The following is a 15,896-nucleotide window of genomic DNA, read 5'->3' as shown; positions in this document are numbered from 1 at the left end:
ACTATGTACATCTCCAGCCTCGGCCAATCCCAGAATACCCTGCCACAGCTCTGCACACACAGTTCTCTAGGTCCAAAAGGGCCTCTTCCCCACTCTCTATTATGTAAGCTCCCATTTACCCTTCAAAACACGCCACCTATTACCCCTTCTCCGTGACACTGTCCCCTATACTCCCAACAGAATAAACTGCTCTCCTGCATGTGCCCACACAGTCCATCAGCTGTCACTGCCCCTGGATGACAAATGAACCCCACAGCACTAGGCATCTGGGGCCAGTACCCAGGTAATGACCCTCTGCAGCTCCAGTGCCCCATGTAAGACAGGTCAGGGAAGGTGGCAGGAAGCGGTCGCTTTGTTAGACAAAGAAAGCAGAGGCAGGACAGGACCAGGAACAGGCTGGGAACGCACCGTGTTTTGGGTCCAGTTGTCCCCTGCGCAGGTCTTGTTATCTGAATGTTGAGCATTTAATTCCTCTTCCTCCATTAGCAGGTACAGCTCCTTCATGCTATTTACCTGTTTTTAAAAAGCCACATTCAACAGGGGCTGGAAGGGTGTCATGCCAGGGAGTCTGAGCATCAGGAGAGGGGATTCGGGCTAGCGGCCCAGATGGGAAGGGTACGACACAGCCAGGCAGAAAGAAAGAATGGGGGTTTATGGTCCAGGATGGACCAAAGGCAGTCTAGTTGGACACTGATTTCCCAATTTTTAACTTTGGCTCCCGGGCACAGTCAAGGCCTGGAGCACAGCTGGAAAGGCAGGCCCTTCTGTCTTCCCATACCACCTCTTCTGCCCCCAGGGCCATGAGGCATCTGGAGAGCTACTCAGAAATAACCATGTTGCCAGGCTGGGTCAACAGGTAGGCATGTAGGGGGGATAAAAGGGCCATGGGCACCCCCATAATTATAGAAAAGGCAACCAAAGGTTTGGGTGGACAGACGGAGCCTTCCTGGGTGGGGATTTGCTGCTGATGAATTCTACAAAGAAGTTCAGAGCCAGCCAAGGAAACCAGGGTACTGGTTCAGGCTGGGAACGAAGCAAGCTTCTGACTGGGGCACTCATTCATCATTCACTCAACAAAGAGTTATTAAAAACCTAGCATGCACCAGGCCCTGTGCCCAGAGCTGAGGATACACCAGTGAGCAAGACAGACAAGAACCCTTCTCCCCGTTAGCTCCCATTCCAGTAGCAGGAAAACAAACAAATAAGTGAAAGGTATGAAATGGCATTAAATGTCTGCAGTGTGACACTGTTCCACCACGGGGAACAAGAGCAAGCCAAGGAGCTGGGGTGTGTGTGCTGCGTGTGGGTGGTCAAGGAGGGCCTCAGAGACATGCTGGTATTCAGGCAACGTCCTGAAAGAACTAAGACAAAATAAGCCATGTGAACACCTGCAGGTTGAGAATTCCGGGGAAAGGGCACAGCAAATGCAAAGGCCCTGAAGTGGGAACATGTCTGTGTGAGGGAAGCAAGAGAGCCAGGGAGAAAGTGAGAGAGGTACGGGGAACAAGGCCCGGGACTTGCAGGGACTTCGGCTTCTGCTCTGGGTGAAATGGGAGCCAGGGGAGGACTGTGAGCCGAGGGAGGGACGCCCACCTGACTTGCGGTTTCAACGAGATCACTGCAGCTGCCGAGCTTACTGGGCAACAACAGCACCCCCATCAAAAAACTCAGGGGGATGCCAACCACGTGGAGTATACGCTGCCCAGGAAACCTCGTCCCACCCTTCTGGATGTAAGATGCTTGGTGCAAGGGTGCAAGAGCAGAGCAGGGAGACCAGGTAAGAGGCTGCAGTGAAAATCCAGTCAAGAAGTGACGGTGGCTCAGCCAGGACAGAGGGCAGAGTGGCTGGGTCAGATTCCAGATAGATTCTGGATAGAGTCACAATGTGCAAGAAAGGCCATTAAAGCCATGTACCTGGATAAGCTCCTCAAGGGAGCAGGTGTAGGTAAGGGAAAGATGTGGCCCAAGGGCTGAGCCCTGGGGACTCTGACGTTGAGAGAGGTCAGGGAGAAAAAAAGAGGGTCCAGCCAAGGAGATCGAGAAAGAGCAACCAGGAGGTGGAAGGAAACCCAAGAGAGTGTGATGTCCTAGAAACCAAATGATGTAGGGTTTCTAATGTCAGCGCAGGCACCAAGGCTGGGAAGTACTGCGGGGGAGGGGGGCGGCAGGGCCTGCCTGAATAAACATCCCAATTCTGTCCCTGGTCACGAGTATCTAAACACACAGACTATGGCTGTCTGTAGACACAGGTGCACGATTCCTTCTCGGAAATCCCTGGGGCCAGGTGTGCTCGGAATTCAGAATGCGTGGGGATTTAGAAAGACCACGTGGCACCTACACTGTGTACTGGACCAGTGCCCCAGCAGGGTCTGGCGTAACACTCTACGCTCTGGCACACTCATGCTTCCCCTACAAACACAGGAATATTAACATGAAATGGGATAAATAAAGGTTTTGCTACCAAATGAATGTCAGGCCAATCTTTTCCAACCAAGTTAGATACAACCAAACACAGCTCTCAGAGCTTCTGGATTTCAGAATTGAGGCATGGAATCAAAGACCTTTATCTGCAGTAGAATGGGAATAATAATTATCTACATATCATAGCATAGTTGTAAAGATGAAATGCAATAATTCACCTAAAGTATTTAAAACAGTACCTAGAGGGGCGCCTGGGTGGCACAGCAGTTAAGCGTCTGCCTTCGGCTCAGGGCGTGATCCCGGTGTTATGGGATCGAGCCCCACATCAGGCTCCTCTGCTATGAGCCTGCTTCTTCCTCTCCCACTCCCCCTGCTTGTGTTCCCTCTCTCGCTGGCTGTCTCTATCTCTGTCAAATAAATAAATAAAATCTTTAAAAAAAAATAAAAATAAAACAGTACCTAGAACACCATACTCAATGCCTGAGGGTTTTTTTTTAAATCATTTACATGTATAGTATCATTTCACACGCAGAATTCTGCACGTGTGGACACATTCTTTGAGAGTATGAATGTACATCAAGCTTGTTTTATTTATTTATTTATTAATTTTTGGCAGCAAAGCAAGGTTTATTGAGTGATAGCAAAGTGATAGTACAAAGCTCTCAAGGAGGGAGGGGACCCGAGGGGGTTGCCCTCATGTTTATTATTTATATAGTTATAAGTTTGTTTATATTACATTTATATACATGTATATATCTATTTTGACAATGTATGTAGTTATGTTTATCATTTTTTTTTAAGATTTATTTATTTGAGAGAGCATGAGTGGGGACAAGGAGGGGCAGAGGGAGAGGGAGAAGCAGACTCCCCAAGTAGCAGGGAGCCTGACACGGGGCTCGAGCCCAGGACCCTGGGATCATGACCTGAGCCGAAGGCAGACGCTTCACTGACTGAACCACCCAGGTGCCCTGGTTATGTTTATATCTTATTAGTTATGTCTATTTCAGTAAATGTAGTATTTCTATTAATTATAGGTACATATATTATTTAATTTTCTACATTTACCTTTTTTTCTTCCTAAAGTTTTTTTTTTTAAGATTTTATTTATTTATTTGAGAGACAGCATGAGAGAGACAGAGAGAAAGCACAAGCAGAGGGAGCAGAAGAGGGAGAAGGCAGGCTCCCTGCTGAGCTGGGAGCCCGATGTGGAACTCAATCCCAGGACCCTGAGATCATGACCTGAGCCGAAGGCAGATGCTTAACCAACTGAGCCTCCCAGGCGCCTCTAAAGTAAATTTCTGTTTCTCTTTGTTACTCCAGTACAGGGAAATATCTAGAAAGATTTATACCAAATATGGAGGATTTGCCTGAGACAAACTGACTTAAAATATAGGCTATGTGGCCTTCAGCTCACTGTGGAGGGTGTAGGGGAACATCCAACTCAGGAGCCAAAACTGGGCTTCAGGTGAAATCAATACAATGGTTAAAACGAAAAAAAAAATCAATATGGTGGTTCCCCAAAATATTAAAAATAGAACTACCATAGGAATCAGCAATCCCACTTCTGAGTACATACCCAAAGGAAATGAAATCTGGATCTCAATGAGCTATCTGCAGGCCCATGTTCTTTGCAGCATTAGTCACGATAGCCAAGATATGGAAACTACCTAAGTGTTCACAAATGAATGGATAAAGAAATTGTGGTGTATATATATAACGGACTATTATTCAGCCATATAAAAGAAGAAAACCCTGCCATTTTTGACAACATGGATGGGCCTAGTAGACAAATACTGCAAAATCTCACTTACATGTGGAATGGGGAAAAGCCAAACTCATACAAGCAGTGAGCAGAACAGTGGTTGCCAAGGGCAGGGAAGCGGGGGTGGGGGCTGAGGGTGGGGGTGGAGAGATGTTGGTCAAAGGGTACTAAGTTTCAGTTATGCAGGATGAATAAGTTCTGGAGATCCATGTACAGCATGGTGACTACAGCTAACAATACTGTATTGTATACTTGAATATGCTAAGAGAGTAGATCTTAAGTACTCTCNCACAAAAAAAAAAAAAAAAAAAAAGAGGGGTGCCTGGGTGGCTCAGTCGGTTAAGCCTCTAACACTTGATTTCAGCTCAGGTCATGATCTCAGGGTTGTGAGTTCAAGCCCTGCATTGGGCTCCATGCTTAAGTAGGCCCAGCGTGGAGCCTACTTTAATTAATTAGTTAGTTAAAATAAAATAGGTATATTCATAAGTCACAAACAAACAGCAATAAAAAAAAAATGTCCTGGGTTCCCCATATGGGCCACCAAAAAGCAACAATTACCTCTATATACCAAACATAGATGAAAGTCAAAAAATCATATTGAGCCAAAGAAGCCAGACACAAAGACTACATGCACTTATATGAAGTTCTAGAATGGGCAAAATTAATCCATGGTATAAGAAATCAGAACAGTGCTGACAGCTGGGGTGGGCGTATTGACTGAACAGCAGCGATCCTTTTGGGGCACTGGAAATGTGCTCTGTTGTGATCTGGGTAGGGACTCTACAGAGGTACAAGACAAAACGTCATCAGCTGTACACTTAAGATCTGTGCACTTTACTCTATACAATGCATACCTTAAAAGAGTAAAAAATAATACGTACTATATTGGCATATAATGCAATGGTAACAAAACTAGATTATTAAATTTACCTAGATCCTGAGGACTAGGTTCATTAAAAAGGGAAATGAGCAAGTCTTAGAGAGGTGTTAAAGACCTATCAGCTCTCTTTGGGGAGGGACCAAGTCTGTCTCCACCACAGTAACCCCAGCACCTGCCACAGGGTCCAGGAAAGAGCTGGTTCTCAACAAGCAGATGCTGAATGAGTGAATGAATGCAGGGATGGAAGCCCAATCTGATGGCTTGGAGATGAGCCTCAGGGCTGTGTCAATGCCACCTGGGTGTCCCTCTAGTCCAGTCTTCCCCACCCTACCCCTGCCCTAGTCCCAGCCCCAGGGGAACCATACCTCAAGGAAGTCATCCCCCTCGCTGGGCAAAATCTTGCCCTGCCGCCAACGCTTGAGGAACCACCTGAGCTTCATGAAGAGCAGCAGAAAGTTGTGCTTGAACTGCTGGGACTCCTGAACCAGCATGTTCTTTTCCTGGCTCCAGAATTTCTGCTCCAGCCTCCGCTGGAGGCTCAGGCTTTGCAGCTCAAACTCGCGCCTCAGGAGCGCCCTCTGCTGATCCTCCTTCAGCTGGAGGAGGACAAAAGCGTGAGCACCCCCAGCGGTGCTCCCAGCCTTACCCCTTCCCATTCCAGGCCTCAGATAAAGACAGGGAGGAAAGTTTGGGAGGTGCCTGTTGGTGGTCCCTGTCAGGGACTCTACCGATACCAGCTCAATCTGTTGAGATAAACTCCGGGGAAGAGAAACTCATAAAAGCAGCAGCAATCACAGTTATGGATCATTGAGAAGAGGGATTTGAACCCAGCTCTGCCTCACTATAAAAACCATGACATCACATAATGAGCGCACACTGGCTGCCAGTTTCACGGGAACTCTCACATCTGATGGAGGAACCTGGGAGGGTGAGCAATGATGGCACAAAGGGGTGACCCACGCAGAGCACCAAGAGCAAGCTGGGAGAGAGAAGATGCAAATCCTGAGGAAGGAATGCAGTGTCATGACTGAGAGAGCAGAGACCGGGATTCGAATCTCACCCTCGATGTGCAACCTGGGCCAAGTATTTCAGCTCCCCGGGCATCAGTCTCCCTATCTATAAAATGGGGACACCTCACAGAAGAAATCCTAAGGACTAAAGGACATAATGTGTGAAAAGAGCATTGCACAGGCCTGACATACAGTAAGGGCTTAATACGTGCTTTCTATTAGCAGGACTACCGGCCTTGATTAGCAGCCAGACCTCTGGCATTTCTGATACAGGTTTTTAGCTCTGATGGGGGCAGTATGTCATAGTTGGGAAACTGAGGCCCAGAGAGGAGACAGGATTGGCCCAAGGTCACACAGGCAGTCAATGACAAGCGCAGGATTCCAGCCCAGTAGAGCTAATGCACAAGCAAGTATAGCTAGGGCCAGAAGACTCAAGTTTCCCAATACCCTTGGCTTCTGAAGACCCTGGAGCCCTAAGGTTTCTGCCTTCAGTTCAGGGAAGAGAAGTTGGAGTCGGTACAGGGGGGCACTGGGCACCACCCACCTGGACCATCTTCTGGTTGAAGTTGTCGGCCTCCTCCTTCCGTAGCTGACGTTCCTGGGAGAGCTGCTCTTGCAGGCCTCGGAGGCTGTCGTGGGCCTCGGCCAGCACCAGCTGCAGCTCCTTGATCTGGGATAGGGATGAGGGACACAGAAGAGGGAGAGAGCAGGGGGTGGGGGACAGAGCTGTGGTCAGAGGTCGAAAGTTAAGTGGGGTCCAAGCTGTCCCTGGAATATAAATGAGGCACAGTGGCTGACCCTACTTCAGGGGGTTGTCATGACAATTAAACAAAACAATGCACATCAAATTTAGCTATTATTATAATTTTGCCTTGATAATTTCTCTTTGAAATGCATCTGAAGAAAATAACACACTGAGAGAGCTAAGTTTGATTCACAAAGACGTTCGTTGTCTCATTGTTTATAATTGCAAACATTTAGAAACAACTCGGATAAATAAAAGGATTAATAGGTGTGGTCAGCAGGTCTATACATACATAAAAGTCCATTCAACTGTACACTTAAGGATAGTGTCCTTTCTTGCATGTATATTATTATGTTATACTTCAATAAAAAATTTAAAAAGATTTATACCTCAATAAAAAAACAGAAAGGACATGGACACACACACTTAAATGTGAACAGTGATTAACTGACAATCTTGTGATCTTGACTTCCTTCTTTATATCTTTATGCAATGCTACTTAGGGACTTGTTGTAGTTATAATGTTGCCTATAATGACTATATAATAAAATCTTTTTAAAAAGACAGTAAAACTCTACATTTTGAGGGGAAATTCTGTTTATAAGCATTTGTAACTAAACAGGCAAAATTAATCTATTCTCTTAGAAGTCAAGATGATGACTGGATGGGAACCAGAAGGGAGGCTTCAAGGACAGGTCATGCTCTGTTTATTAATGTGCTCGCTGATTACATAGGAGTGGTCAGTTTGTGAAAGTCATTTGAGCTGTCCACTTATAAGTGCTTTTCTATGTGTGTTATATACTTCAATTTAAATTTTTTTAAAGTATTTCTAGTGGCAGAGGGAAATTTTTATGCTGTCATGTTAAGCAGGAAAAAAAGAAAAAAGAAAGAAAGAAATGTCATCTGCCACTCCTATATCAAATCTTCCCAGGCAAGATGCCCCCCGCCCATGAAAAGAAAACATTTATTATCTAGCCAATAACGTGGAAACTTGGCAATGGAAGGCACTCTGACTTAAGATATATCTTGTATGCCTATTTTATATTAAAGATCTTTGCAGGCCTGGATACTACCTGCTACCTCTGGTGTTCTCCTTGGACTCGGTGCCTAACACAGAGTCTGGCAAATTATAACTGCTCAGTAAAGAGTGGTTGAATGAAACAGTAATTCAATGTATGCACATGAGCTGACCTATCTCCTTTTCTTAGAAAATGAGAACTAAGTATTTCAAGTTGGGTTTTGTTTTATTTTTTCCCTTTTTGCCATGGCTGCTAGGAAGCTCAGACCACTTACAGAGTTTGATCCATCAGATTCCAGGGAGCTTCTCCCCCTGGGCACTTGCAGGCTGGCCTTCCTGGGACCACAAAACTGCCTTTCCATGGATGTACAGTGCTTACAATGGGGCACACACAAGGTTCTCATGGCTCAGGAGTCTCAGGGAGGCTCCATCCATCCACAGGAGCCCTTTCCTACTTCAGGTTCATTGTGAAGTGCTGGCAGAGACTCAAGAAGGCTTGGGAAGGGCTCTGAACCACCAGGAATTCTTCAAGGACCAGGGAACCTTACGTATAATTCTACAGCCTCCCTCCACTCGAATTCTCCCATGTTACAAATGGGGAAGATGCAGCCAGAGAATGGGAACATGCCCAAGGCCACAAAGCCACACTGGTGGGTCCCCTAAGGCCCTGAGATGTGTCATCCTCCTCCTCCTCACCCAACAGGGAACAGGCTTTAATAAGGCTTTTCATGTATTTCATCCTTTCAACAGTCCTCTGAGGGATCACCTTTCTTGTAAAGGTGAGAAAACGGAGATTAGAGAGGTCAAGTCACTTGTCTATAATCTCACAGCCAGTATATAGCAGTTCCACAATTTGAGCCCAGTCAGCCTGACTGTAAAGATTGCTGCCCTCCTGCTAAAGAAATAAGTGGTTTCATTAAATAATAGAAATTACTGAATTCCCAGTGAAACTTAGTATAGCAAAACAAAATTCATTTCTTCAAATGAGTTTATAAGCTTCCTTTTATCAGGCCAAGAGAAAGGCCCAAACTTCCTTGTCTCCCTTTTATTTTTTTTATTTTTTAAATTTTTTTAAAGATGTTATTTATTTATGTGACAGAGAGACAGCCAGCGAGAGAGGGAACACAAGCAGGGGGAATGGGAGAGGAAGAAGCAGGCTCCCAGCGGCGGAGCCCGATGTGGGACTCGATTCCGGAACGCCAAGATCACGCCCTGAGCCGAAGGCAGACGCTTAACGACGGCGCTACCCAGGCGCCCCTCCTCGTCTCCCTCCAGGAAGCATGGAACCAAACGGAATACTCAAAACCCACATCTTCACCAGCTAAGCTTCTCCACGGATGGCCCAGCCTCTGGGAGGCCCCAGCCACTCTCCTCCTGCCCTCCCCCTCGCTCGATCAGGCCTAGGCCCACCTCAGAGGCGTAGGAATCATTGTCTTCGGCTCGGTAAGGCCTGAAGTTCCGGCCGGGGTCGGGCTTGGAGTCCAAGTCACCACTGCGGAAGGGCTCTCGTATCCTGGGCTCCCATTCCGGCAGATCCCTGAAGTCAGGCGGCTGCACCCAGAGGCACAGGCAGAAGAGACCAAAGGTAACAATGCGGAGGGGCCCAAGGGGTGCCAGAAGCAACCCCCACCCCAGGCCCTGGGCTCAGAAGAGGCTCTGACCACCCACCTGAGGGTTGGCCTCAGTGGATCCAGCTCTGCAGCCCAGACCCGGGCTACAACTATTCAGCAAGTCTCAGTCAAAAGGATGAATGAATAGCTAGGTGCTGAGTGAAAACCCTGATCCTGTGAATGTCTTTCTTCTGCATAAACCTTCTGAGCCATCCTCAATGGTCCTACCACATGTGTGGGCCCAGCTCATTCCTACCTCAAGAGGAACCAAAGGGGAGACCTAACCTGGGGGAGTCTGCTTGCTTAAAAAAGCAAGATCAAGCCAGATCAGCAGGGCACAGATTAAAGAAATTAGGGCACAACTACACCATGTAGCTGTCAAGAAGAAGGAGCTAAATCTCTGTACGGACATGGGAAGACCCCTCCCATTGCTCTCGGGATGAAGATGCTGCCTGCAACCCAGCTGCCCTCCTTCCCTTGGTCCGTGGGCACGCCATGCTCCTTCCGGCTATGATGCCTTCACACGGTACTCCCTCTGCTTACAACACTCTTCGAAGCCCTGCTGATCCACCCTTCTGATCTCAGCTCAGATCAGAGGCCGTCCCTGATCCAGAGACGAGGTCGGGTTCCTTGTGCACAGAACCAAGTGCCCTTCCCTGACAGCCCTCATGTCAGTTTGTCATTTCACATTCAGGGGCCTGATATTTTGATTAACATCTTTCTTCCCCATTAGATGACAGGGGCCGGAGGGCAGGAATCAGGTCTGGTTTTGCTCCAGCACCGAGCACAAAAAGTATATGAACAATAAATACAGCAGTGTAAGCACATGAACCACTAGACATATTACACAAGAAAAACCCGTTGCGCGGTAAGGGTAATATCACATAAAACAATTGGGGTGAAAAACAAGTCCACGAGAGGATATGCAGAAAAAGACTTCAAAGGGCATGCTGTGACGACATGGTCGTGTTCTGGGTGATGAGGACACCAGTGTGCTCCCCTCGGGAAAATTCACTTGCCATACAGTTGTGAGGCACTGTGTGCCTCTCTGCCCTATGTATGATTTGGTAAAAGGTTTCTAACAAAAAAAGTACTGGGGCCTGTGGCTGGGACATCTTACCTGGAAGTCTGAGCCAAGGTCTTTGGCCAAAAGAATCTCCTTGGATGGCCCCTGGGAGGCCAAGGCAGGCAGCGACGGGAAGGGCTCTGGCTGCTCCTTGGCCGAGCTCCCGAGGACGGCGTCCGCCTTCCGTGTGAAGGCATTGAGCTCCTGCTGAAGCATGCTCAGCCGCACCAGGATGGCATGGATGAGCTTGGTGTCCCTGGGACCCTCGCTGTTGTCAGGGGCCTCATGCAGCCGAAAGTCAGCACACTCGTTGTCCAGGTACAGGCGGAGGCCGGCCGAGAAGCCATTGGCGTCGGCCACCAGGACATCGATGGCCTTGCTGACCAGGGCGGCCTGCTCCCTCAGCCCCGGCAGCGCCTCGGCCTCCCTGGCTCTGCAGAGCCGGGCAGCATGGGGGCCATGGGCCTCGCCGAGAGCCGCGGGCACGCACTGGGCAGAGTCCCCGGCCTCGGCGTCCGTCTCCAGCATGGGCCGCGTGCTCTGGCAGGAGGCAAGATCACAGCGCTGGAGGTTGGACAGCAGCACCCGGTTCTCGTACTGGAGCTTCTTGACCTTGCCGCTGAGCTCGCCGATCTGCAGTTTGGCAGCCGCCAGCTCCTCCTGCGAGGGCTCACTGAGCACGGAGCAGCTGTCCTCCGACAGCGTCACGTCCAGCTCGTGCTCCGAGCGGTACTTGGCCAGTTCGGTCAGCAGCAGCTTGTTCTGGTCCTCCAGCTCTGCCGAGGAGCGCCGGAGCAGCTCGGCCTCCTCCTCCACAAACTGCAGGTGTCGCCGCAGCTCCACCAGGCTGTCCCCGCACTCGCCGCCCCCCAGCACAGAGAAGGCCAGGCGCGCCTCCGTGCCACCGCAGCCTCCGCCGTGATCCTTCATGTCGTCCATCTCCGCCCGCAGGCCTCGGTTTTCCACCTCCAGCTCCACGATGCGGCGGCTCAGCAGGTTGGCTTCCTCCTCCACCAGCTTCAGGTGCACCTTCAGCTCGGTCTCCCGGGAGTGGGGCGCGTCGGCCAGCTCCTCGGCGGACAGGGCGCTGTCCAGGTCGCCGTAGAGCGAGCGGTACTTGAGCAGCTCCTCTTTCATGCTGTCGTTCTCCTTGGCCAGCTTGGTGAGCTTCTTGCACATGAGGGCTGACTCCTCCTTTGCAAAGTGCAGCTGGCACTTCAGGTCCGCGCTGTCCTCCTGGGGCCCGAGGGCACGGGGACAGACAGGACCCAGGAAGGTTAGTGTCAAGAGGCTCAGTACCAGCCACCGCATTTTGGGGAGTACTAACAACGTGCTGGGGACACAGGAAGGAATCAGACAAGGGCCTGACTCTCGAGGAGCAGGGGAAGCGGAGAGGGAGACCTCCTGGACCTTGCAGCAAAGATGGAGCACGGCACAGCCTAGGGAGCCCAGGAGGGCTTCCTGGAGTAGGTGACATCCTGCCACTGCTACTACCATCACTACTATAGTTTCCTCATCTCGTAAAATGGGGCAATAACACTCCCTTCCTCACGGAGCCATGGGAAGGATTAAAGGACTTAATGCAGGAAAAGTGCCTGGCATGCTGACATCCAGGACCAGGAGAGGCTCACTGTAGTCTATGCCTGACCTGAGCTACATCTGTATATAGCACTTTATCTATCTGCCGGTGTGAGAACCATGGGCTCACAGCATGGTTTTGGGAAGTGAAATGAGCACTGAAGCCAAGAAAATGAAAAAGAGGAGGGTGGGGTTGAGGTTGGGGAAGGGTGGGCTTCCCAGGCCACTTGGAGTTAAGCCTTGGCCCTTCAGATTCAAACCTGCCTCTGGGGGCCATGGGGGCTGCCAGGAAATACCTGCACGGAAGGCTTCTTGTCTGTCTTCCCCAAGGAGCGGGTTCCTCTTTTCTTCAAGGAATGCTAGAAATCAAAAAACAAAACCACACAAAACTGAAAGCTCATGGGGTGGTGGGCATCAAAGAGTAGTCAAGGTGCCTAGGGTTCCACTGAGGGCCCTGCTCCCTGCCCAGCCTAGCCCAGCCACATCCAGGCCTTGACCAGCACAAACCACTGAGCCGGAGGGGCCCTCAAGAACACCCAGCAGGCTAGAAGCACATGAGGAGAGGACTCTGATCACACCTGCCCAGGGTCCCCCTCCCCCGTTATGATCCAGTTGACCTGGACCAAGAACCAGAAATCTGGGTTTCTGTTCTTCTGTGTCTTTTATTCATTCACCAAAGATATCCTGAGTACCCATTATGTGCCAGGTGCCGGGAGGCATAGGGGACACAGCAGTGACCAAGCCAGACAGAGTACCTGGGGAGGATATTGTGGCGCTCCATCCAGATGCCCCCCTCCTCAGAACTGGGGCACCTGTTCCCCCGACTAAGACCTCAAAGCTGAGTCCCCTCAGTGATGCCACTGGCTGAGGGCAGTCCCGTCATTCGAGATCATGTGCCCTCCCTGGGGGGAGCCCACATGCAACGACTGGTCCATGGCCTCCTGCCTCAACTCAGAATGACTCTAAACAGCCATCCCAGCTCTAGAGCTCCCCATGGGATGGCCGAGGCCATTGGTGTGAATGCTCTGCAGCCCCTTGGTGGTGTTATTCTCAACGGGACTCTTCCATAAGCAGGCAAATCTCCATTTCTGGGGAAATCCTGTCCTCATGGACTTCAACTGGGGATGCAGTTGAATAAACAAAATGTATATAGGTAAAATAGATCACAATTCCACAGGAGGGACTGCTCAGTTTTTCACAATTTAAATTGTTAAGTTTTCATGCAAAATACCACTATAATAATCATAACTTAAAAATCCAGAACTGATACAGAAAGAAACTGATTTTTTGTTGAAATTTATACTTTTAAGTAGATAAGCAAACTCTACATGGAAAAAAAGTACCCTAAGAAAGTAAAAGTATAAACGATACTGGGAAAAAATTTTTTGCAATTTATTGCACTGACAAAGGGTTAATATCCTACATACATAAAGAGCTTCATAAACTAGAACACAAAAAGGCCAACAAACCTATACTAAAATGTGCTAGAGAGATGAAACATTGTTCACAGGAAAAGAAAGGTAAATGGCTTGTAACCGTAGGAAGATGTACAACCCTATTCAAGATGGAGAAATGCAAATGAAAACTACACCAGATACCATTTCTCACCTATCAGATTGGCAAAAATCCAAACATCTGACAATAAATTCTGTTGATGAAGCTATGGAGAAGAAGGAAAAGTCCTATATCACTGGGAAGAATGCAAAATGGCACAAGCCCTATGGAGGGGAACTCGAGGAAAGAGTACAATAATTTTTACTAGTTTCTTGATGTTTAAAAAAGTCACTCAGGGGGCACCTGGGTGGCTCAGTCGGTCAAGCAACCTAAGCAACCAACTCTTGACTTCAGCTAAGGTCATGATCTCAATCAAGGTCATGGGATGGAGCTCCCCCATGTCCCCTACCACACACTCAGCAGAGAGTCTGCTTGAGATTTTCTCCCTTCCTCTGCTCTGTCTCTTAAATAAATAAATAAAATCTTTAAAAAAAATTTTTTTTAAATAAAAGCCCCTCAGTTAGATGCATGAGTCTATTGAACACCCCTCCCCGTGAGAGGGAGGGATGATTTTATTACAGGTGCACAAAACCACACTTAGGTTGCCCTTGACTTTTCAAGTTCAACAAGTATTTTTTTGAGAATGCTCCCAGGTGTTTGAATATATGCTTCCCTAGCCCCCCACATCTCACACCCAACCCTGAAGGTGAGAACCACTGACCTAATCCAAGCCCCCGCCTCGCTGAAGGTGGGAGAAAGGTCCCACAGCAAATCCATAGCTGACCAGGGGCAGTTCCTGACCGAGCTCTTGATACAGTTCCCAAGACTTGGAAGGGGAAAATGTGCCTTCTTTGATGAGGGCCAGAGTGGAGGGAGCACAGTGGTTCTCAAGCTGGGCGCACATCGGAATTACCTGGGGGAAGTTAAACAATAAACACGGATGCTCCAGGTCCCAGGGATTCTGCTATAATTGGTCCAGGCTGGGTCCCAGGCAGCAGTATTTTTAAACAGCTTCCCAGGTTGAGTCTACTGCACAGCCCAGGCTGGAACCCGAGAGCCAGGGAAATGAACTCCAGCTAGGGTCTGAAGTATATCTTGGAGCCCAATCAAATCCTAAAGAGACCTTTTGAAATGCAAATGAGGCAGGAAGGCAGAGGCTGATATTTCAGACGCTGGGTGCCAAGAGCGAAGAGCCAGTATTTGAGAAGGGCTGATTTGGGTTCTTTTAAAATCAAGCAGGAGAAGGTAGGAAATGGGGTGACGCCACAAAACAGGTTCCCCCCACAAACAGCCCCTCCCACAAATGGCACCTGGGAAGGGCGTGCTGAGAGGGACACCCGGGCATGGAGTGAGTGGAGAGGTGGGGACTCTGGGGAGAGATGGTCAGGCTTGCAGATCTGGGCCGGCTTATCACAAGCTCAGGGGGAAGGGTGGCCTCAGCTGGGAGCTGAACTCTGGCACCCCCACAACACTGAGTTTATGATCCTGGGCGAACTCCTTCCTCTCCGTATAAAGCTGAGCTGAAAGACTCCCTGGAAGGGGGAAATGGGGTGACAGGAAGGGGGGCTGGAGCACTAAGGGCTCCGGGCCACCACATATAAGGGAATGAAATCATGTAAAGCCTAACGCCATTAAAAGGACAGAGGGGAGTGAGATTTCCTGACATAGGAAAGTCTCTGAGACATCTCGGTAAGGAAAAGAAGGAACTCGCGAAACAAAACCCACAACCCAAATGTCCACCAACTGATAAATGGATAAACAAAATGTGGTATATCCACACCAGGGAACATCGCTCAGCCATCGGAAAAAAATGAAGTGCTCATACTTGATACCACATGTGAGTATCTTGAGAACATCACGCTAAGTGAAAGAAGCCAGTCACAAAAGGCCACACAATCTAGGATACTATTTACATAAAATGTCCATAATTGGCAAATCCACAAGGGCAGAAAGTAGATTAGTGGTTGCCCACGGGCTGGGAGTGGCTGGGGAGTGACTGTCGGTGGGTTTAGGGTTTCTTGTTGGGGCGATGAAAATGTCCTGGATGGAGAAAGTGGTGAAGGTTGTATAACTCTGAAAATTCTACAAAACCACTGAACTGTACACTTTAAAAAGACAAACTTAATCATATGTGAATTTATATCTCAATAAAGCTGTTATTAAAAGAAACCGAGAGCATGTTACCATTATTATAAAAGGGGTGTGTGTGTGTGTGTGTGTGTGTGTGTGTGTGTGTGTGTATGTATACACACAGGGTGGGAAAGGTCTGAAGAATATACACCAGGCTGTTAACAATGAGAATACAGCCCTCT

General features: G+C 48.8%; 1 protein-coding gene across 3 annotated transcripts in view; it reads right to left on the bottom strand.

Moving 5' to 3' along the window:
* SOGA1 (suppressor of glucose, autophagy associated 1) overlaps positions 1-15,896 on the bottom strand; it is a 66,253-nt gene that overhangs the window by 17,704 nt on the left and 32,653 nt on the right. For 2 of the 3 annotated variants that reach the window (XM_034639775.1, XM_011219629.3), the window contains exons 4-9: positions 12,387-12,449; positions 10,567-11,748; positions 9,247-9,387; positions 6,618-6,743; positions 5,429-5,659; positions 409-513 (exon numbers count right to left, since the gene is read on the bottom strand). In XM_034639775.1, coding sequence (XP_034495666.1) covers positions 409-513; positions 5,429-5,659; positions 6,618-6,743; positions 9,247-9,387; positions 10,567-11,748; positions 12,387-12,449 — 1,848 coding nt within the window. The remainder of the gene's footprint in view (positions 1-408; positions 514-5,428; positions 5,660-6,617; positions 6,744-9,246; positions 9,388-10,566; positions 11,749-12,386; positions 12,450-15,896) is intronic. The other variant, XM_034639776.1, reaches the window with a different exon arrangement.

The sequence above is a fragment of the Ailuropoda melanoleuca genome, chromosome 13 (genome assembly GCF_002007445.2).
Source record: "Ailuropoda melanoleuca isolate Jingjing chromosome 13, ASM200744v2, whole genome shotgun sequence".
NCBI lineage: Eukaryota > Metazoa > Chordata > Mammalia > Carnivora > Ursidae > Ailuropoda > Ailuropoda melanoleuca.
This window is presented reverse-complemented; position numbering and strand designations above follow the sequence as displayed.